The sequence below is a fragment of the Eurytemora carolleeae genome, unplaced genomic scaffold, assembly GCF_000591075.1.
Source record: "Eurytemora carolleeae unplaced genomic scaffold, Eaff_2.0 scaffold609, whole genome shotgun sequence".
Lineage (NCBI taxonomy): Eukaryota > Metazoa > Arthropoda > Copepoda > Calanoida > Temoridae > Eurytemora > Eurytemora carolleeae.
This window is the reverse complement of record NW_019396624.1, coordinates 149,630-173,598: the sequence shown is the minus strand read 5'-3', so window position 1 is coordinate 173,598 and position 23,969 is coordinate 149,630. Positions and strand designations below refer to the sequence as shown.

The window sequence follows — 23,969 nt, the reverse complement described above, 5'->3', positions numbered from 1 at the left end:
ACTGCCTCCGCACATGTATCCTCTATAGTAGAAGAGAGAAGGATGTCTTCCTTGATGGAAACTATCTTTTTCTTTTATCTCAAACTCTTCTAAATTCAATTCTTTCTTATTCTCTACCATTTTATCTGGAAATTAGATTCAATTTAAAAATGTACTCGAAATTTTTAAGACGTTTCAGTCAAAAGAAAAAAACGTTTTTAACTTAATTTTATTGGGGGAAATGGACAATATTTCATAATTTAAAAAGTTTTGTATAAAAATTAAATGTTTAGATAATAAACTGCTGAAATTTGAATGAATTAATCTACAAAAAAATAGACATTAGATATTCTGCTTTGACAAAAACTCATACTCTACAGACAGACAGACAGATAAACAATTTTTGTTAATTTCAGCCCATGAATAAAATATTTGTAAAAAATTTGGTTATAAATACCAATAAGTTCTAGTTTTTATTTCTTTATTATGACTGCATATTACTTCATATAAAACGCATACTTTACTTGGTCAGATCAGCTCATTTGGATAAGATGCCATGAACAGCTGATCCCTTTCATTAAGAAAGACGACATTTATACACATCTTTTACATGACAAAGATGACATCTTAAAGATTGATTGATTGAACACAGCTCTGATCTCTCTGGAATAAAAATCGATTGAACATAACTCCGATATCTCCAGAGTAAACTATTTGATTGAATAAAGCTCCAGGGTCTCAGATCTCTGAATAGTTATTACAGTTCAACAAATCAATCTAAATATTATTTGTGGAAAATTAAAAATATTATTTAAAAGGGCACGGGGGATACTGGGGAAAATTTAATACATGGGGATAAAAAAGACTAATCCATTCATGAGAATTATAAGTTCTATATTCCCTAAAGCACTTTGGATTACTTCAAGTTTACCTTGAGAATTATAAATTCTATATTCTCTAAAACACTTTCGATTACTTCTAAGTTTACCTTGTATTCCTGTATCTTCAGTACATGTATTTTCTACAATAGAGGATGGAAGGATTTAATCTGCTCTAATATATTTAACCATTTCTTTTCAGTCTTTTCCATTTTATCTGAAAATTAGATTCAATGTAATTTTAACTGCTCACATGATATCATTTTTTACATCTCCAATGAAACCAAAATTGTTGTGGACAGTTTGGTCAAAAATATTTTTTAAATATTCAAAAAAAGTTTATCTATGTTGTATGATACAAGAATCCTTTCATGTAAGTTTAGCATGATATTTGGTTTTTCATAAAATTGAAAAAAAAACTTTACCAATAATATGTTGTTGAAAAAGTATCAAGAATATTAAAATTTTAAAAATGGAAAAAAAATTTAAAAATAGTTAATCCAGTATGAGACAAATATCCTTCCTTAAAAAGTTCGCATGAAATTTGTTAATTCATAAAATTGAAAAAAAAACGTTTATAATCTTTTTTATTGTTCAAAGATGTAATAATCTTCTACAAAAATGTAAAAATGTTAAAAACATTATCTAAGAAAATAAGAATGATGAGGGGAGGGTGGGAACACAGTTGGGTTTTGATAAAGGAAATATACAACCTGAGCTGAGAACTTTAGAATTGTGAATATATATTCACAATATTCTCTATATAGAGATCAATGCTTGATCTCCTGGCTTTCCTAAAGCCGAGATTAGGTTAATACGCAATCGATATCCCAGAAAAAAGTTTAAAATTCAATCAATCGGCGTGTCATGTTAAGATGACTCTTTAACTTTTGAAAAACAGGTTTTTATTTTTTGCGCATTTCTGGTGTTGATGGTGTCATATCATTTAAACTAATGATCGATTAAACGAACGTAAGTCTTGGATTAATGTTTGTTAAGACTAACGTTCAAAATGACTATAGTCCTCAAATATGATAACATGATTAAGTTTATATTTGTTTAAATGCTCTAAAAGCCCATCTGTGAACAGCTCATTATAGTTCAATCGGATATCAGTCCAATCGTATCTGTAATTGTTATCAAAAGAAACTTTTATATAGAAGAAGAATCCAAAAAGAGAGGATTAAGAAGAAAATCAAAAGTGTGTCCATTGGATACTCAGATAAAGAAATTGGAATTGAGGATATCTCATTCTAAAAATTTCAGCTCTAAAAAAAAAATATATTAAATTATACAATAAAAAATTAATTAATTACAGAGAAATGATAAATTCAAGTTTATAGTGCAAAGCCCTTCTTAATTAATATGATTCACTTTTTTATGTGTTTTTAAATGACAGGATAGAGTGGCAACGTATTCACACTGATCACAGGGATATCTAACTCCTTTATGAAAATGTTCAATGTGCATCTTCAGATTACTTACTGTAATGGCAGAGTACTCACATTGATCGCAGGGATATTTCACTCCTTCGTGTTTAGATTTAATATGTTTCTTCAGATGTCTTGGTTCAGTGGCAGTGTATTCACAGTGATCGCAAGAATATCTCACTCCTTCATGTTTAAATTCAATATGTAACTTCAGACCCTGTACACCAGTAGCAATGTATTCACACTGATCACAGGGATATCTCACTCCTTCATGTTTAACTTTAATATGTTTCTTCAGATTTCTTGGGTCTGTTGCAGCATACATACAGTGGCCACAGGGATATCTCACTCCTTCATGTTTAGATTCAATATGTCTCTTCAGAATACTTAAAGCAGTGGCAGCGTAATCACATTGATCGCACGCATATCTCACTCCTTCATGTTTAGATTTAATGTGTAACTTCAGACTTCTCACACTTGTGGCAACGTATATACACTGGTTACAGGGATAACTCACTCCTTTATGTTTAGAGTCAATGTGTAACTTCAAACTCCCTACACCAGTAGCAACATATTCACACTTATCGCAGGGATATGTCACTCCGTCATGTTCAGATTCAATATGTTTCTTCAGAATACTTAAAGCAGTGGCAGCGTATTCACACTGATCACAGGGATACCTCACTCCTTCATGTTTATTTCTAATATGTTTCTTAAGACTACTTGTTCCAGTGGCAGCGTATTCACATTGATCGCAAGGATATCTCACTCCTTCATGTTTATTTTTGATATGTTTCTTCAGACTACTTGTTTCTGTGGCAGCGTATTCACACTGATCGCATGGATATCTCACTCCTTCATGCTTATTTTTAATATGTATTTTCAAATGCCCTGCTTGAGTGGCAGTGTATTCACAATGAGAACAAGGATATCTCACTCCTTCATGAATATTTTTAATATGTCTTTTCAGATAACTTGCTCTAGTGACAGAGTGATCACATTGGTCGCATAGATATCTCACTCCTTCATGTTTAGTTTCAATATGTATCTTCAGACGACTTGCTGTCGTGGCAACATGATCACATTGGTCGCATGGATATCTCACTCCTTCATGTTTAGATTCAATGTGTATTTTCAGACCCCCTACACTTGTGGCAACATATTCACACTGGTTACAGGGATATCTCACTCCTTCATGTTTAATTTCAATATGTCTTTTCAGAAAACTTGCTGTAGTGGCAGCGTGATCACATTTGTCGCATGGATATCTTACTCCTACATGTTTAGAGTCAATGTGTAACTTCAGTCTCCTTACACCGGAAGCAACATATTCACACTTATCGCAGGAAAATCTTACTTCTCCATGCTTATTTTTAATATGTATTTTCAGATGCCCTGCTTGAGTGGCAGTATATTCACAACGAGAACAAGGATATATCAATCCTTCATGTTTATTTCTAATATGTCTCTTCAAATTAGTGGATTCAGTTGCCACATAATCACATTTCCCACAGGGAAAACTTTTATTTCTTTTACCTCTTAGCTTACTCTTTTTAAGCCTCTTTTGTACAGAGAAAAGGGGATCTTCTTCAATCTTGAAGACTTCACCTGAAAAATTCAAAAATAGAATTATTAAAATATAAATCTCAAGAATCTCAAATGGGTTTGAATTTTCAATAAAATCTTTAACTAACGGAACTGTCCTTGTAATTTCAAGCATTATTTTTGTCTGGAGAGGTCATTAATGAAAAAAATGTTATTTAAAAACAAAATTATGGATATCTCAGTCAAAGTTGGTCAAAACAAAGCTTTTAAGAGAACCGTTCAAAATCTCAAATGCCACTCTATTAATTGAGGGTCACTTGAAATTATGTTTACAAACAGTCCCTTTAATTAGTAAATAAATTATCCATCTAGCCTTTTATATGAAATTTAAGGTTAGTTCAGGTACACGTGCGGAAAAAATTGATGTTTATTAGGGGTCCGTTTAAGTCCATCCAATACAATTCCAAATGTTGATTGATTGATATTGTGGGGCAGGAATTAAACTTAATTATTGTGAACAATGGAAGTATAATATCTAGTTGTAAAAAAATCCAAACTGCAGAATGTAAACTGCAAGGGTTTATTTTTCTGTATATCATAATTTATCTCTTATATTGATTACTGATATTTACATTTCTGAAATTGAATTGTTTGAACCGGCCCTGATCCGTATGGTACACTCAATTTGTTGATATTGAAACAAATAAGATGCAAAAACGGATATTTTAGCCCATACACCAAAATTTTACCGAGTACCAAAATAATCTTTATTTTGGCCATATATAATTTTTTTAATTATCAAAAAAAACATATTTTTATTATTCACCGGCTCCAGGTGCATCTTTATATACCAGATTGACTTGTTTTAAAGAATTTTTTACCGCTTTTTCCATTTTTGAAACGCTAAATAGCAAATATCAATTGCGGAAAGGGTATATTAGATTCATAAGCTTAAACTTCTTAAAAAACATAAAAAAAATCTATCATATCATTAATATGTATATATCTATATATAAATGTTAAATACCTTGATTTTCTGTACTTTCTTCTTTTACATCTTCTCCCACTACAAATACAGTACATGTATCCTCTATAGTAGAGATTTCTTCTTTGATGGCAACTTTATCTTCTTCCATAATTTCTGCCATTCAATAAATGTTATATTTACAAGCTAAATAGTCCTCATTTCACATTATAATTGATTTAATTGTTACAAAATAAGATTTCTCATTACCTGAACCAAATTCCCCGTACTCATCTTTAATGATGAGCTCTGTGTGTATAGCAGGATCAAATACAGATTTATTTTGTTCAGTATCCTGTATTCCAGTATTCAACCCACCTTAATATGTAAATATTTATTTTTTAAATACCAGTTTTTCAATTCCCTCCCCCTCTCGCCCAGCCCCCTCGCCTCTTTCTGCCCATAAAAATTACTTTTGTATTTCAAATATATCTATATAATCAGAAAACGAACTCAAGAACCCAGCTTTGCCTAAAAATTAAACTTTCGATATTAAAGTCACGTAGAACTTCTAAACCAAGCCAAGTACATCTCCTTGGTTCTAACGAGATGCCCAATCAAAATTTAAGGGGTTAATGGGTTATGGCTAGATTAACAAACAGACAAACTGACAAAAAACCAAAAATTACTTTTTTTTTGAAGATTTATTATTCCACACAAATGAGCTCAGATGGAAAAGAATTGAGAAGAACATGTAAGTTTCCGGAAACTAATATTTACCACCTCCCTCATCTCTCCCTGGCATGAAACTACCTTACACAGAGTGCAGGCAAACGTGACAATACACCCTGATAGTGCCGGCTATTTTGGACCAAATAGGAGGAAGAAGAGGGGACTCGGCTGCAGGGGCAGCGCGCAAAAAAAAAATGTTGTGCCCCCCTTGGCAACATTGTGCCCCCCCCCCTTTAAAAATCCTTTTTCAACTGTGTAAACTTAAATTTATGTAATTTTCTTAAGGGGGGAGGGGGCACAATGTTGCCAAGGGGTGGGGAACACAAAATACTGTGGTGAAAGCTTTAAGGGATGACAAATATAGATGGAAACGTTTCTAAAAAAATATCTATATTTTCATAGGATTGATACATATTGTATAATAAAATATGGTATCAAATATATATTTACACTGAAGCCAGTATTGATTAAAGCTTTTTTTAATGAAACATTTTTAGTTAAGGGCAAAGTGAGATTTTAAAGTATTTTTTTCTTAACGATATAATTATACTTAAATGGAATAAATACATGCGTAATTTCAAGTGACCCTCCATTTATAGATGTACCTTTGAAACCTTCATTTCTCCATCGTTTCTGAAGCAAGAAATGTGCGAGTCACTTTTGTAGAGAAATCACAAGTAAAAATATTCAGTTTTCAAAATGGGAAACAAGGATTTTTAATGCAATACTTGATCAGACAAAGCTTTGTTGTGAATCAGAATATATTTCAATCTTTTCTTAATCTTTTAATTTGGGTGAGTGCGATGCAATGTAGAATGTAGATTGCCTGAGGAAGATGTAATAACTAATATTAAAAGAACCCCACCCTGAAAGGGGCACGCGTAGGGGGGGCCGGGGGGCTCGACCCCCCCTCTCCTACGCCCTGGGACTTGGTTCATTATTGTCCCAACCTGAGTTTTATTCTGCCTGACCGAAAGATCAGGCGGTTATAGCTGAGGGTGCCCTTCTATATAAAACTTACTAAAATTATGTTTAGTTTTAGTTCAATATGACACCGAAAGTGTATTTTCATGCCCCTAAATGTACTTTCAACCCCGATCTTATTTTGGATCAGAAATTGAATTGTTTGAACCCCTGATCCGTATGGTAAACTAAATTTGTTGATATTGAAACAAATAAGAGGCAAAAACGGATATTTTAGTCCATAGACCAAAAATTGACCGAGTTCCATAAAAACAGTATTTTGGCCATTGTTTAAAATAATTGTAAAAATGTGAAAACAAGAACAAATGGACATTATTCACTGGGTCCAGGTGAATCTTTCTATACCAAGATTGACATGTTTAAAGAATATTTTTTTACCGGATACCTTTTTGTTTTGTTTTTTGAAATATCAATTACTGCAAGGCTTTTTAGATTTAGAAGTTTAAACTTCAAAATAAAAACTTCAAAAATCATAAATATAAATATAAATAGATATATATATATATTTGTAAAATGTTTAACAATACCTTGATTTTCTGTACTTTCTTCTTTTACATCTTCTCCCAATACAAGTTCAGTACATGCATTCTCTACAGTAGAGATTTCTTCGTTCATGGTTACTTTATCTTTTTCCATAATTTCTGCCATTCTCTCTGAAATATGTACAAAACATGTTATACTTTCATGGGTATAAATAATCTTGTAAAATAAAGTGAATAAAAAATGGATCGGTAAACAAATGTTAACACTGATTAAAAGAAGTTAACGTTAAGAAGGGATTGTTGAGGTAAAATGAGAAATCAGGATATCTAAAATTAAAACCAAAAAAGTGCTGAAATAAGGAGAAAGACACATACTAAAGTGGGTCTGATCAGCTCATTTAAAAAAGATCCTATGAACATCTGATATTTTTCATAAAAAAGACGACTTCTAAAAAAATCTTTCACAAGATAAATACGACATATAAACTCTCAGAATAGATTGGTTGATTGAACAAAGCTCGTCTATATACAGAGTGGATTGATTGATTGATTAAACACAACTCCGATATCTCCAGAGTAGATATATAGATTGAACATAGCTCCGGTATATCTTGAGTATACTGATAAACTTAGGATAAACTATCCTGCCTAGATCAGGTTGCTCCAACTGGGTGGATTCTCATTTGAACTACTGCCGTTTGAACTATGGTACATTTGAACTATTTTTCGTTTGAACTAGTGTTCATTTGAACTACTGACGTGACGTCATATCCTGTAGTTTAAATCAACGCATTTCTTGCTCATAATTGAACTATTTTTCTACCCCAATTCAGTTATAAATTTTTTTTTTTTTTAAACTCCCATTAAGTTATAGTTCATGACAATTAAAATAGTTTAAATTAACAAAAAAATAGTTTAAATAAACATAAAAATAGTTCAAATGAACATAAAAATAGTTCAAATGAATTAGTTCAAATGAAAAAAAGAATAGTTCAAATGAATTTAAAAATAGTTCAAATGAAAAATGATTGTTCAAATGAACATAAAAATAGTTCAAATGAACATGAAAATAATTCAAATGAAAAAAAAGTTCAAATGAACATAAAAATAGTTCAAATGAAATAGTTCAAATGAAAAAAAATTGAAATGAATTGAAATATAGTTTTAAATGAAAAAAAATAGTTCAAATGAAAAATAAACAAACAAAAGTTTCAAATAAAATTGTTGCCCCTTTATCTTTCACCTCCCACGGGGTAATGGTACATCGTCTATACGCAACATCCCCCTCTCCTGAACTTCTGACCTACTAACTTTCCGACCAACTGCAATATCGGACCTACGCCAGCTGTTTATTTTAGTATTATTAGAGGGTTAGGTTAGGTTAGGACAATTTCTGGGCCGAGTGCTGCGGCTAGGACAGGCTAGGGGGCCGGGCGCTGCGGCTACAAGTCCATATAGCAGCTGTAATACCACGTGCTAGTAGGTCGGATGTGTAGTATAGCGGATTTGGCGTAGGTCAGAAGTGGAGTATGGCGGATATGTGTAGGTCGATAAATACACCACCTCCCACGGGCCTGCGGGCCCCCTCCCCTAATCACCTTAGCTGATTCACAGCTGATTACAATCCACTAATACGTGCCCATTGGCAACCTGTGGAAATAGTGTCATGTGATATTTGTGTCCGATGTTACAGTTTCAGTGACCAATACAAGATAAAAGAGTTTTGCGAGCGGGGGGCAAGATTTTTTTTGTGTTCATTTGAACCATCTTTTTTTACACATTTTAACAAATTTTTTGTTCACTTGAACTATTTTGATGTCCATTTGAACTATTTTTTATCTATTTGAACTATTTTTATTGTCCATTTAAAATATTTTTTTGTGTTTCGAACTATTTTTTTTGTTCATTTCAACAAATTTTTTTTTCATTTGAACTATTTTTTTGTCCATTCGAACTATTTTTTTGTCCATTTGAACTATTTTTGTTTTCATTTGAACTATTTTCATGTCCATTTCGAACTATTTTTATGTCCATTTTAACTTTTTTTGTCATTTTCATTTGAAATATTTTTTTCTTATTTGAGCTATTTTTTTCATTTTTGAACTATTTCATTTGAACTATTTTTTTGTTTATTTAAACTATTTTTGTGTTCATTTGAACTATTTTTTTGTTCATTTGAACTATTTTTTTGTTCATTGGAATTGTTTTATGTCCATTTGAACTATTTTAATGTTCATTTGAACAATTTTTTTGTTTATTTCATTTAAAATATTAATAGTTATATGAAAATAGTTCAAATGAAATGAAAAATAGTTCAAATGAACAATAGTTCAAACGGGAGTAGTTCAAATGAGATAGCATCAACTCCATTCTTTTCTTGTTTTGCTTCCAAATAGTTGTAGAAGATGAAAAAACCAATGTTTGCCGGGTTGAAGAAATGATTTTACCTGTAGTAAACATGCAATACTGCTATATTTTCTTTCAAGAACGTATTGTCCTTCATTTCTGGAAACCGTGCCAGTACATCAAGAGGTAATTTGGTAGACATTGAATCAGTTAGTCTGAAAATATTTTTTACCTGCAACGCTTTGTCTTTTGTTATTCAAAAATTAAATATTAGAAGCATAGAAGAACTGAGCTGTTTTAATAAAATTTAAAGAAAAAAAAATTCAAGGATTACGTATCTGCAAATTGCGCATTTATATTCTTTAATTATATATATTGAGATAATCTAATGTTAGTAGTATATTCAATGTGCATTGTACACAGGGCACAAGAAAAATTGCAAACTGGGCCAACTTTAAAGTTCCAAAACGCATTGGTCTTTGATTTTACCTCACTAGCACACACAAATACTTTTTGTAGCCCTTGACAAGTACATTTTAGAACATTAATTTTAGAACTTTTCTTAGCTTTTTGTTTTGAAGAAATTCCCGTGAGCTTTCCCTTTTTTTCCGTCGATAGGGGTCGCATATGTATGTGTTTATGGTCGGACAATACTCGGACACTGATAACTCATATGGAAGAACGCGTTTGAACAAAACACTATTTCTCCGTACATTTCACGACCAATATAGGAGACGTCAAGTTGTCGACCAATGTAGTTTATGGAAGGAACGGCCTCTGAATGTACTACCATTTACTTGGGTTGGGTGTCAATCCTCGGGAGCGATCGTTCTTTCACGAAAACGACCAGATTTATCAAGAACGATCCCATCGTTCCGAAAAAAAGAACGAACACATAGAATGCGTATATTAAAAATATTGGATTGATTATTAAAAGAACGAACGCAGAACAAAAGGAAATTGGTTGAAGAGAACGTTAAAATCAGGAACGCCTTCTTATTATCAGCAGCGCAGTCTCAGTCGGGAACGCATTTTAAAACAGGAACTTGTTCTAAATCATCTAGAGTTAATAAAAACCTCTTCCCCAACCTCAATGCAACCTGTTCCCCATTCTAATAATTTGTTTGCGCCATTTAAACAATAATTGTCCCGATCAACCTTATATTATCTAAGAGCAGGTTGAGGGCCCGGACCGACTTCTAGCATAGCTATCTCTGAATTAGAGCATTTCGCAAACAAGCTGTGCAGTAAACTTTGTTGGCCAGGTCCCGGCTATGTACCGTCACTGCAAAAGGAGAGCTATCAACGAACGGAATGAGGATGGAACCATTCTCGACAAGAAGTGAACGGAACGGGGATAGAACCGTTCTCGACTAAGAACATCAAGAACAAAACGGAACGGAACATGGATGGAACGATTGGAAAAAAAGAACCAGGAACAAACGATCTAGCTGAAGGCCATCGTTCTAGAACGGAAAAGTGAGATCAAAAAGTCGGAACATGCCCAGCCCTACCATTTACCAACCTTGTCATTGAATTGATAGCTTCATAATCATATTCTGAGCAGGAGGGGAGACAGGCGCAATTATCATTCAAAGCACCAGGGAACCCTGGATAGAAAAATTAGTCTAGAGGATCTAAATCTTTTTATGACCGCAGAATGGGGGGGGGGGCCGGGGGGGTCATATTATCAAAATTGGGAACAATGATTGGAAATCTCCTAAATGCGTGAGTATTAAGAGAATAAACTTCATTGGTCAAACGAAGAACTCTAAGATTTAAAGAATAAAATCCATGATTTTGATGATAATTTGTATTCGTTTAAAAAATATCTTCTTTGGTGGAATGATTAATCTTATGTTTTTGAAGATTAACCACATGATTTAAATGATGAAAAAGACAGCAATCAAAAAAATCTTTTGATAAGGTTGGATAGCTTGGTTAAAAAACGATTTTAACAATTTACCAAATGACGTTCTTTCCATGCAAAGATGTTTTTAATTTCTCAAAGTTGTTTTTTATCAATTAGACAATTAAACATGACAATGAATTCGTGCTTTTCAAGAAAACATTTTAATGAATTTCTCAACAAACCAAAATAACCTGCTTTGCAAAAAAAGATTTTATAAATTAAAAATAAGAATTTAGTTTTATAAAAAGCTCTCTGTAAAAAAGGAAGTTTGTGATAGAGTTTCCATTTTTGCTGAACTTGAGGATTCGTTTATTTTTCCATGATGATTTAAAAAAAAACAAGTGTGGGTGTCTATTTTACAAGGTAAAATATTGTGCAATTTCTCAATATTTACAAGATTCTGCAATTTTCATTTCGCTTCAAGAGGCAAAAAACCGAAATAGTAATCATTATAAAAGAATATTACGTAATCTTCATTTAAATTAACTGTGTTAAATTTGTTTGGATCCAAGAAGTAATATTTTTTTTTTACAAAATAAGACCATTTTTGAGCATTTAAAAATATTAAAAATTCAAAAAAATACTCTACTCTTTACTTGTCGATCAAAGTTTTTAGTAATCTATGTGTGGCATATTTATATTTACTTATTTCTTATTTTCAACCATTATTGTAACATGTTTTGTTCCATTGTGTACAGAGATAGATTTGACATTTATTTATGAATGATTTTCTCTTAAAGTAACTTGAGTTTGTAATTTCAAGAACAGTGCATTTCCGATTCACACCACTAGCCAAAAAACCTTCTTCTTATTCTAATTTTCAGTCCCGGGTTTGTGCCAACTCGTAAAAAGCAACCTCAATTTAAAAAAAACGGAACTTAAGTCTTAATTTATTTAGTTATTGTATTGGGATTATGTGATACAAATCGCGTTAAAATTAAATATTTTTCAAGAAGTTTCTGATAGTCTATTTTATTTCTTATAATGAATTAATTTGAAATATTCATTGGGGTAAACGGTCGACAACTCAAACTTATCTATTTATTTACATCCGGTATAGTGAATCCTTTCTTTAGCTGAGTTCCATTGACATTTAACGTTCCCTTTATTTTGCAGCTTCCCTGGCACTCCATTAAATAATTATTCAAGCTGTAGAATGAATAAAACCTAAAAAAAATTAAGTTTGTATACATTAAGTATAATTAGTTAGTGAATGAAAAATAAATTAAACTGTTAACAAAGGGTTAAATTTTTTTTCCTGCGATATATATTCCTTCTTTCAGCCACAAACTTTTCCATAATTAAATAAAATCAATGCCAAAAATAAAATAAAACGAGGGATGCAACGGGCTACAAAATCCCAACTGCCAATTCCTGTAATAGACAACTTACTTAAGATATTTCTCTTCTTGAAGATAACAATTCTTAGTTTGAGGATTAGTTTCACGAACTGCGGGATCAGCATGAATTACCTCAAAAAATTTTATTTTTAAAATAAACATCCTGTTAAATATCCTATCAGAGGTCAAAGAATTTCAATTTCAATTTGAATTTGAGCCGCGGCTTAAAGTTGAGACGCGGCTCAAATATACTTGGCTTCACTTGAAGTTTGTGTGTGACATTTTTTTCTTGAATATACCTTTGGAGTCAAACTGTAGAAATTCTCTGTTCCTCCAGCTAACCCAAACCCATAGTTTAACATATCAGGCTGAAATAGGAATTTAAAATAGTAACAAAAATTCATCTTAAATTCAATAATTTACTCTAAAATGACGATAAACCAAAGGTCCTGGTTAAAAGTCCAGTGAGTTTTTATAACCCATTTTCACCCTGTTCACGTAGGCTTTTCGTACTTTGTAATTTATTTTGGCGCTATCTATATTTAAATTTAGCTTGTCTGGGTTGGTGTTTGATTGTTTGTCTGTGTCCAATAAACGTCAAAACGGCTGAACCGATCGGGCCCAAATTTGTATGGGACCTCACTTGACCCCAGGAAAGGTTTATGAATAATGAAAATTTTAAAAATTTGTGTAAAAAAGTTTTTTAATTTTGTAAAATTTCGAAAATGCGCGAAAAAATATGATGAAATCCGAAAACTTTTTTGTTTTTGCTTTTATACTGTACAAAGAGAAGATGCTCACAGGATAAAGCCACAATTAAAAGTTGAAATAGAAGATGGGCGCGAAGCGCCCTAAAAGCCTAGTATATTTTAAATACTAAATTACGAAAAGTCTCTAATGTTATTTTTCACTGATTCTGAATGAGCGATCAAAATATTCCGATACAAACAAGATGAAGGTACACATTCATATGATACATTACAAATTGTTGATTTGCACTGGTGGAAGACAAATTAAATGGAGTTTCGGTTAGAGGAGGGGGGGGGGGGGTACGGTGTAGGGAAGGAGGGGACATTGAATTGGGAAGGTGGATGGCGCTGCGAGCCATGCAGATAATACAATAAGGATAATTGTATGGTTTTGCAGTTATATGGCATGCTTTAACTTGGGGCGGTTGGATTGGGCTGCACATCGATGAGGATGGATGGTGCTGTGGCTCGACGAAGGTTGGATGGTGACTCGGGGAGGATGGATGGTGCTGCGGCTCGGGGAGATTGAATTGCTCTGACCTCAGGGAGGATGCATAATGGCGCTACGGCTCGTAGAGGTTGGATGGCGCTGCGGCTCGTGGAGGAAAGATGGCGCTGCGACTCGGGGAGGTTGGATTGTGATGCAGCGGCTAGGTTTTTTTATGAGGTGAACCGCTGCAACTAGGGTTAGGTTGAATGTATTTACCTGAGTTATTGGACCATGCAGAAGACCCTGTTCAGTTTTTTTTAAACAAGGAAATATTGAAAAATAAAATCATGAGAATTTATCTAAATTTCTAACGAAGTAATCTCTGAAATTCTATTTCCTGTCTGTTGGTTCCGATATCCGATTAGTTGGGTATCTTATCTTAATCTCTGTTTGTCTGTTGGGATGTCCGATCATAACACATAAACCCCATGACCGGTTTGTCACAAACAGCGGGGCGTGAAGTATAGAGTATTTTAAGATTAAAAAGTAAACTGCCTTGATCCCTGTAGACTGAAATGAAGAACAAAAGGCTTCATCTGCATTATATTTTTTTTATCATAATTAGTTATACTAACATTAGATATAAGTGAAACAGAACCCTTAGAAATACACAAAAAGTGAAAATTACAGCTAAACGCTCACAAAATCACAAAATACTTTGAATCACAGAAAACAACTTCCAGAAAATTTGTAAAACCTTTCTTTATAAAAAAGGCTTTTGTGTCACCTTATTTTTTGCAACCAATTTTTTAAATCAATAAAAATGTAGTTCCTGTTTGAATATTTAGTGTGATGCTCAGTCCCATTTCTATCCCAGGCGCAATAGTACGTCTGGAAAATTAAATTTGGGATTCTTAAAGGGAGTGTTTGCGAAAAATGAAAGGGGGTATGCGCTTACGGCGTAAAATAAGCGCATGTGATCGCTTCGAATTATACTTTTATCTGTTGCGTCTATAAGGAGAAAATGGTTAAAAACCACTCATACCGAAGAACGTAGCGTCCATACAAATTCAGAAAGTTGCAATATACGACTCGTATCGTAAAATAATCAATTTAATTACAAATAAATCATTCAGATATTACAACCTAAAGTCATCGATTATTTTTCGACGCATTCGTATATAGTTAATATTTCAGAATATTTTTTTACGTTTTATGATATGATAGAATTACTTTTGAACACATTTATTCCTCTTTCAAGGATTTTTGATAATGAAGACGACAGTTTTATATTTTCTAGGAATGTTCGAAAACCTAGAGCTAGTGAGTATTATCTTAAAAAAAAACTTAATCAAAAATATTATGAAATATTAACTATATATGAATGCGTCGAAAAATAATTGATGACTATTGTTTGTAATATCTGAATGATTTGTTTGAAATTAAATTGGTTATTTTACGATCCGAGTTGTGTGTTGCAACTTTCTCAATTTGTACGGACTCTACGTTATTCGGTACAAGTCATTTTTAACAATTTTCTACTTATAGACGCAATAGATAGAAGTAAGAATAGTAGCGATCAAAAGCGCATATTTTTCGCGAACACTCCCTTTAAATTGTATGTAATTAAAAAAAGAATTAAATATGCTCTGCTTAGAAATATCAAAACTTTTATAATTTCAATAAAAAATAATTTTCCTTTTTGATTTGGTAAAATAATCTTGTTTTTTTTTTCTTATTCTTTTTCTTTTTAATGATTTATTAGTCACCGACTAGATGAACTTTAAAATCAGCATCATGTATTGTTGTCTTATGAATATTTAATTAAACTGTTCTCAACGTTCTCAATTAAGTCTTGTTAAAGAGATATTATTAAATTAGATTTACCAACCAAGCAACCACAATTAACTGTTTAATTTAATTCCAAACAAATCATTCATATAATACAACCAATAATCATCGATAATTTTTCGACGCATTTGTATACAACTGATATTTCATAATATTTTTTTTATTTTTTATGATCTGAGAGTTACTTTTGAAAACATTTATTCCTGTTTCTACGATTTTTGACAATGAAGACGACATTTTTATATTTTTCAGGAATGTTCGAAAATCCAGCGCCAGCGAAATTTTATTTTTTTAAAACAGAATCAAAACTATTATTAAATATTTGCTATATATGAATGCGTCGAAGAATAATAGATGACTATTGTTTGTAATATCTGAATGATTTGTTTGGAATTAAATTGATTATTTTACGATCCGAGTTGAATGTTGAAAATTTCTGAATTTTTATGGACGCCTGCACGTTCTTCAGCATGAGTCGTTTTTAACAATTTTTTCCTGATAGACACAACAGATAGAAGTAAGATTAGTATAGATCAAAAGCGCTTTTTTCATTTTTCGCGAACACTCCCGTTTAATTTTTTAACCTTTTCTAACTAGAAAAGCTAAAAAAAATAAAAGTTTAATTTGCGATGAATCCAATAATCCAAGTAAACCTGGGAAGATCCTCTTCTAGTTTAGGAGGAACACCATCACTAGTTTCAAACTAGGAAGAATTAACATATTTAATGATTCACATTGGTTTGGTACCCTTTAAACCTTTATACCTCATACCTCGGGAAAAAATCCTTATTTTTCTAAAGCATACAGTCACCTTTCTCGGTAAATCCCAATTGTAAATATTCAACTTTAGAAAATACCCTAAAAATATGATGTCATTAATTTTTTATCATACGCGGCTGTAAGGGTACCGTTGTGAATCGAACACACCACCCTATAAATGGAGGGTCACTTCTTGAAATTACGATTAAAATAATTTCCAACAAATTAAGTGAAATGTGTGTTTCAGAGATTAGTTTCGCAATTGAATATGTTTCAAAAGCAATGAATGTTTAATAATTTATGTATATCCGTTTTTTGTGTCATGCCATTTTGTCCATGCCCAAGTAATATGAAGGAAAAACTTGTTGGTTTAATCAATTTTTCATATTTCATTTGATTACCTGAGATATTTTCTGAAACTTCGGTTTAGTACTGTACCCTTTCTCAGGGTCCCATTTATTCCAATCATCTTTTTCGCCATTTATATCGGGTATATTCCTATCATTAATTGTGCTTTTTATATCGAATAGTTTAGAACAAAATTTAGAAGAATCAAGTTTATGTTTTGGATTTCAGACACATTACATTTTTGTTACGATTTTATTCAATACTTCCCAAAATGAATCGGATTACTTGCTCTAGTTTTACAGATTCTTATATTTTTGTAACCTGATGTCGTAATCTGTAGACCTTTGATATTTCAAACTGTGAATTTTTTCTAAATTAATGTTTAAAATCTCACAGGTTGCAAAGATATGATAATCATAAAACTAGATATTAAGGTGAGTAATCAGTTAATTTTTGAGTAAAATGTACCTGTACATGACGGGTTGAGGCATTACATTGAATGCACAGCAAAGTCCATTATCTGTTAAAACAGATGAGAATATCTCTTTACAAGGCCGGCGTATTCCCTAAAAAAAACTTTTATCAATTTTCATAATACAGAAATAAACATTTCATCAACGAAGGATACAAATTAAGGACTAAGCCCACCTGCATAAACTCAACCATTAAACTTTTTTTTTCTAATGGGAGTTGCCACAGGATGCCCTTCCCCCTGGTCCCACCCCTCACGTATTTTACAGGATTAAAGAATGTTTGATAATTATAATTATTTTATTATGTTAAATTTTAGGCTTTAGTAAAGTCACGTGTTTAAACATGAACTCTATACAAATTAAAAGCGTTTAACAAAAAGATGCAGAGACTAGTTTCCAAGACCCTAGCGCTCGTTAGGGTTTATACAGGGTTAACCACAAAGGATGAGAATTCAGAGACGACTGTAGTGATTTTATACAGTAAGTATCTTTATATTCATGATTCCCCTGAAAATCATTTTTTTTCTTTGCAAAATCATTAAATAAGTCATTAAAATACTATATTTAGGGCAAAAGACTTAATTTGAACTTGGAATCGTCATATTTAAAGAGTTTTGGGTCGTTTTTGCAGTGGCATCTTTTATGGGGAACCCTGTATTACTGAAATGCAAGACATTATATTTGCTTTATTCATAAAATATTATTCCTCGTATTTTTTTACTTATAGATGACGTGGGTCAGACTCTAATAAAAACGCATAAATAACTTCCAGTATATATATTTCTTATAACTTATTACTAGAGGGTTCAGAACATGAGTCTATCTCGATATCACACGTGTAGACTGTCCGTCAGTACAATGCCCCGTATCCATTCTATCTCATTCCGTTGAATCTTGTGGAACTTGTTTAAGGCGGTCAGGCATCGTCTTCCACATATTCTCTTTTAATTTTTGGTTTTAATTCTACAAAGTCGCTGCTCACTAACCTATTTTAGTTTGAATCACTGATAATACAGTTTAAAAATAAGATAAAGCTGTATTCCAATTTGTTTACAGATAAACATTAAAAGTATAAAATTGTTACATTTTTTAAACAACCTGCAAAAATTCATTTTACAACAGTTTTAACTTTCGTTATCGTGATTTCCTTTATATTTTGATTAGATATTGTTTACCTGAAACGAACATGCTAAAAGCATATCCTCACATGAGTGTGAGATTTCAAGCAGGTGTATTTCAAGCATACTATGGTTTAAACTTAAACCTAACGTAGAACCATCCTGAACATAATTTTTATTCGTCTAGGAGAAAGCAACTGAATGCTCAAACTTTAATCTTATATTTTTGCAACCTAGAATTTAAAACCTTGATATTTGACACGTTGATTATTTAATCTACCAGAGTCCATAACTTAAAATATCAAATTTAGGTTGCATAGAAATAGATAATTATAAAAAACTTTTCTTAAGAAATAAATAATGCCACAAACTCTGATTTTCTAATCCGATCATCTTTTCAATCCAATGTCGTAGACCTCAGATATGGCAAGCTATGCATTCTGTTAGACAAAAAATCTAAATATGAAATATTTTTGACATTTAGGTTACAAAGATATAGGGATTAGAAAATCAAAGCTTTTGGCAAAGATTCAATTCCTCTAGCTTGGTTCGGTTCATTTTACTGGGCGCTTACAAAAAATAGACATTTTAGCTGCGTAAATTTTTGAAAAGACATTTTTGCATTTTTATGCCACTAAATATTAGCTCTATGCAAGGAGACACTGTAAAAAATGTCTCAGATCTGTTTAATTTAGTTGTTTTTAGGTTAGCTGAGGCCTTCTAAGGTTCCATTATTTTTAGTTAAGGTTAATTTGGTTCTTCTTACTTGAAGGGATAAAGATTCATTTAACAGGCACACATCCTCAATTACCCGAGCCTCAATCAATTTAATAAGTAAAACCTACATTTTACAGGGTTACCCATAAAGGATGAGACTGTAAAGAGGACATGAAGCTTTTAAAATATAATGATCCCTGGTTCAAATCAATTCTTCTGCCATGAATGTGTTCTTTAAATGGCTTATTTAATGCCAAAGAAAGAAAAAAGTTCATAGTCGCAGGTACTTATGATTATGAGGAAACAGACAGTATGAATTCCATACGTACGGTCGTCTCTAAATCCTTTATGGGTAACCCTGTATCTTTTATTTTTGAATATTTGGATGTATATGTTTAAATAAAACAAAATAATTTGGAGGTTTTGACATGCTTTGCAGTTTTTGATTTGACCTCGTATTTAGAATTTAAAATCTTGTAATCTGCTCTTGAAAATATTATCAGAAAACTGGATTACAAGAATTTACTAAATTGAAACATTTTGAAACATTTTCATACGTGACTTAAATAATCATCAACGAAAGTATGAATAATTGCGCTTTTAACCCGAAAAAAATTTATAGACACAAATCCTTGGTGATCTTTGAAAAAAGTAATACTGTTTTTTAAAACATTTTGTGTAAATGTGTGAAAGTATAACATTACTTATGGGTAAGTCAGCAATTAATGATAATTTTTTTTTTTAGGTATGGGGTCATTTAATAGAAAGACATGTCACAGAAAGTACAGTTTTTAGAAAGCAAATTTTGTAGATTTGACACTATATTACCTATCTAAATGAAAATTTGCTCTGTCTATGAAAAACCTGTCTTTAAAATGTGATATTTGTGAAATTTTCTGTTTATTAAATGTCCTGTCGATGAAATGGTACCTGTCTATGATGAAATGGTACCTGTCTATGATGAAATGGTACCTGTCTATGATGAAATGGTACCTGTCTATGATGAAATGGTACCTGTCTATGATGAAATGGTACCTGTCTATGATGAAATGGTACCTGTCTATGATGAAATGGTACCTGTCTATGATGAAATGGTACCTGTCTATGATTTTTATAACAATGGAATGTCCATATAGTAATCATGTGTTTATCTTTTGTTATATACTTTTGTGATGTAAAAATGACATGGAAATATTTATCTAGGCTCCTTTTGACGCAAGATTGGATCGTTTGGGTAAAGTTTGAGCCCTCTAGTAGTTTCCTCTGCTGCTGATCTTCGAACCTAACATTTTATGCATTTATATTTTTCCAGGTTTTTTTTAGAAAAAGTAAATGATGGATCATTTTGCTTTTTTATTTGATATAATTATAACAAATTAGTTGGTCCCATTATACAATCAATATATTGGCAAGTTAACTATAAAATAACAAATGTATGTCTGAAAAACAGCTATTAGACGTAGAGATGGCCGGGCATGGACAATTTTTGAGAACAGACGAAATTTTGCAAGAAAAAGCAAAGTATGGACGAATGGCTTGGATCGTTCACAGAAATGAAGAAACGATCGGAAAAAACGAACGAAAAACTGTTTAAACTAACTTGAAAACCCAATTGTTTTTTATTGAACGAACGATTTTTTTTCGAACAAACATATGAAAATCGATTGTTTTTTTACTAAAGGATTGATTTTATTGAACAAACGAATTTACTGAACGAACGATTATACTAAACAAAGGATTTTAACAAACCTTGCTTAGATTACAAAGGGTAAGAGTAGGAAAAGGTATTACCTTGTTAATATTACAAAGGGTAAGTGAAAGAAAAGGTATTAACTTGTTAATATTACAAAGGGTAAGCAAAAGAAACGGTATTACCTTGTTAATATTACAAAGGGTAAGAGAAGGAAAAGGTATTACCTTGTTAATATTACAAAGGGTAAGAGAAGGAAAAGGTATTAACTTGTTAATATTACAAAGGGTAAGAGAAGGAAAAGGTATTAACTTGTTAATATTACAAAGGGTAAGAGAAGGAAAAGGTATTAACTTGTTAATATTACAAAGGGTAAGAGAAGGAAAAGGAATTACCTTGTTAATATTACAAAGTGTAAGAGAAGGAAAAGGTATTAACTTGTTAATATTACAAAGGGTAAGAGAAGGAAAAGGTATTATCTTGTTAATATTTCAAAGGGTAAGAGAAGGAAAAGGAATTACCTTGTTAATATTACAAAGGGTAAGAGAAGGAAAAGGAATTACCTTGTTAATATTACAAAGGGTAAGAGAAGGAAAAAGTTTTTACCTTGTTAATATTACAAAGGGTAAGAGAAGGAAAAAGTTTTTACCTTGTTAATATTACAAAGGGTAAGAGAAGGAAAAGGTATTACCTTGTTAATATTACAAAGGGTAAGAGAAGGAAACGGTATTACCTTGTTAATATTACAAAGGGTAAGAGAAGGAAAAGGTATTACCTTGTTAATATTACAAAGGGTAAGAGAAGGAAACGGTATATCCCAGATCGGTGTTGATGAGCTAGCAAAGGCTACAATGATGGGAGATGTGACAGACTTCTCAACCACCTGAAGAACAAAGTCTTAATCTGCGCAACAAACACATTTGTTCACAACATTGATCTTGAATAAATAAAGGTGAACACTGTTGATATCTCTAAACATTGGTTTGTCATCAAACATTATAAAGCTTATTATGGATTTCAAAATTTTCATTAACTCTCATTTTCTACCTTTCCGCTTGTCAGACAATGGTTACCCTGTTGTGTCTGTAAATGTTATCAAATCACTCTTTCAAGGAAGAATTAAAAAGAAAAGAAATATAGACAATTGTACATACATACACGGTATTTTTCTCAAATGTAATGAAGAAAAATAACAATCCGCGGTTCAAAATTTTCATAGTAACTGAAAGTTTCAAATTAAAGGGACTATAAGCGTAATTTCAAGTGACCCTCCATGCAAATGTTCTTTAAAACTGTTGTGTGTTCGTCCAGCACAGAGATATGTTTACATAAACTCGACGAACGCACAAACGTTTTAATGGTGCCGTTGTCAATCTGACATTGCCCTCTGTGCATAGAGGGTCACTTAAAATTACGTTTTCTGTCCATTTAAATTTTAAATCTGAGTATTGTACAAGAAATTTGGTGATCCATCATTCCCAGTCTAATGGTCTAATATTTGTACTATGTGGACCAATAACAGATTGGTTTAATGTGGTCAGATTAAAACCACCACGTGAGACTTGAGAGAATATTGCTTATTATTATCTGTGTCTGTTTGTATCCAATAAACGTCAAAACGGCTGAACTTATCGGACCCAGATATTTTGGAAGACCTCACGATGATCAAATTTTCAAAAATTTGCCTCCATCAAAATTCGATTTTCAATAAATTTTGAACATTTTGAAAATCCATGAAATTTGTGTATGAAATCAGCGAACTTTTTTGTTTATGTTTTACAATGTGTACAAAGAGAAAATGTTCACAATTGAAATAGAAGATGAGCGCGAAGCGCCCTAAAATCCTAGTTTTATCTTTCCATTCATAACTGCTCACCTATTTAAATTAAAATTGTATCCGTGTAAAGTGTCAAAATAATTACCAAATATATCAAATAAACAGCGCAGAGTAAACTGGCCGTAAACCCGACTGCCCAGAATATCCGTGATACAAGATGACTAAAAATTAGTGATTTTATAATACTTAACAGCTTAGAAAAAGTTAAACGATTAAAGGGTCTGTAAGAGTAATTTCAGGTGACCCTCCATGCAAAGATTTACAACCGTACCCTTGAAACCTTTGATTGTTCATCAAGTATAGTTAAGATCTCTCTATTTAAACATATCGGAACCCACTTGATTTCCTCTAAAACGCGACCAGTGTACTGTGTACAAAGTAACCTCAACGCAGCTGATCTGGTACTTACGCATATTTCATAATATTTTTTTTATTTTTTATGATTCGAAAGTTACTTTTGAAAACATTTTTTCCTGTTTCGAGGATTTTGATAATGAAAACGACAGTTTCATATTTTCTAGGAATTTTCGAAAATCCAGCGCCAGCCGTAAAAACATGTTGTAAGCTAAATATTATTTTTTTAAACAAAAACAAAATATTATGAAATATCAACTATGATTATAGGTTGTAATATCTTAATGATTTGTTTGGAATTAAATTGATTTTTTATGATTCGAGTCGAGTGTTGCAACTTTCTGAATTTGTATGGACGCTACGTTCTTCGGTATGAGTCGTTTTTAACAAATTTCTCCTTATAGACGCAACAGATAGAAGTAAGATTAGTAGTAATCACCATCGATAATTATTCGCCTTAAGCATAGTAGTTCAAGCATAGTGTGCAGTTTGCATACTTGGACATACTACATACTACTTATCCCCCACATTTGGAATCTGGTGCTTACAATTTAAATACTTAATTGCCTAACTTTATAGTTACTAACTTGCTGCATATGTTTTAGCCATTGTACTATCTTGTTAACGATCTTCTATGTGTACAGACTTACAATTTGTCAATATTTCCTTACATATTTATTGTACTTCTTTGTATCCGTACATATATACTTTGTTTACATACTAACCCTCGGTCAGGATTTATGTATTTAAGCCCATGAATACTAGTATCCTCCAGATATTCCTTCACTAAACAGAGAATTAGAGCTGAAAATGTTTAAATGCAGAGGAATTAGGTAGCATTAGTTATATGTTTAAAAATGTTCAGGACATAATTTTAGAATTTGATTTATAATTAAAAGATTAGATGGCGTCATTTATTCAATGTTTTCTTGTTTACACTGTTTTAAATTTTCTTTTATTTTCTTATCTCTCAAGTCTCAATCGTTGGATTTACAGATTCACTGATTCTTCGATCTTTATTTGGTAAAATCAAATCTGGAGTTAATCTCAT

The 23,969-nt window shown here is 31.9% G+C and overlaps 3 protein-coding genes across 8 annotated transcripts in view; all 3 read right to left on the bottom strand.

The window, feature by feature from the left end:
- On the bottom strand, window positions 1-7,740 carry LOC111706501 (zinc finger protein 431). 6 transcript variants are annotated; one of them, XR_002766249.1, is made up of 6 exons: window positions 7,040-7,740; window positions 5,067-5,174; window positions 4,860-4,973; window positions 2,174-3,895; window positions 968-1,570; window positions 1-125 (listed from the first exon to the last, which is right to left on the bottom strand). XR_002766249.1 is itself a non-coding variant. In XM_023479390.1 (4 exons), the coding sequence occupies exons 1-4, from the start codon at window positions 7,158-7,160 to the stop codon at window positions 2,214-2,216; spliced, it is 2,025 nt and encodes a 674-aa protein (XP_023335158.1). In that variant the 5' UTR covers window positions 7,161-7,740; the 3' UTR covers window positions 2,129-2,213. The 6 variants fall into 6 exon arrangements, 1 of the variants encoding a protein (XP_023335158.1); XR_002766251.1 differs by having other exon boundaries at window positions 7-89; XR_002766248.1 differs by lacking the exon at window positions 1-125 and adding an exon at window positions 440-756.
- A 1,706-nt stretch (window positions 7,741-9,446) lies between these two features.
- LOC111706507 (uncharacterized) lies at window positions 9,447-17,300 on the bottom strand. The gene is made up of 8 exons (XM_023479398.1): window positions 17,198-17,300; window positions 16,783-16,879; window positions 14,048-14,074; window positions 12,892-12,960; window positions 12,645-12,724; window positions 12,302-12,419; window positions 10,866-10,950; window positions 9,447-9,555 (listed from the first exon to the last, which is right to left on the bottom strand). Exons 1-7 carry the CDS (start codon window positions 17,218-17,220, stop codon window positions 10,933-10,935), a joined length of 432 nt encoding a protein of 143 aa, XP_023335166.1. The 5' UTR covers window positions 17,221-17,300; the 3' UTR covers window positions 9,447-9,555; window positions 10,866-10,932.
- A 2,932-nt stretch (window positions 17,301-20,232) lies between these two features.
- The window catches only part of LOC111706495 (mucin-5AC), a 12,031-nt gene continuing 8,294 nt past the window's right edge, over window positions 20,233-23,969 (bottom strand). The window contains exons 12-15 of the mRNA XM_023479384.1: window positions 23,644-23,704; window positions 22,650-22,725; window positions 21,503-21,610; window positions 20,233-20,319 (exon numbers count right to left, since the gene is read on the bottom strand). Of these exons, the coding sequence (XP_023335152.1) occupies window positions 20,233-20,319; window positions 21,503-21,610; window positions 22,650-22,725; window positions 23,644-23,704 (332 nt within the window). The remainder of the gene's footprint in view (window positions 20,320-21,502; window positions 21,611-22,649; window positions 22,726-23,643; window positions 23,705-23,969) is intronic.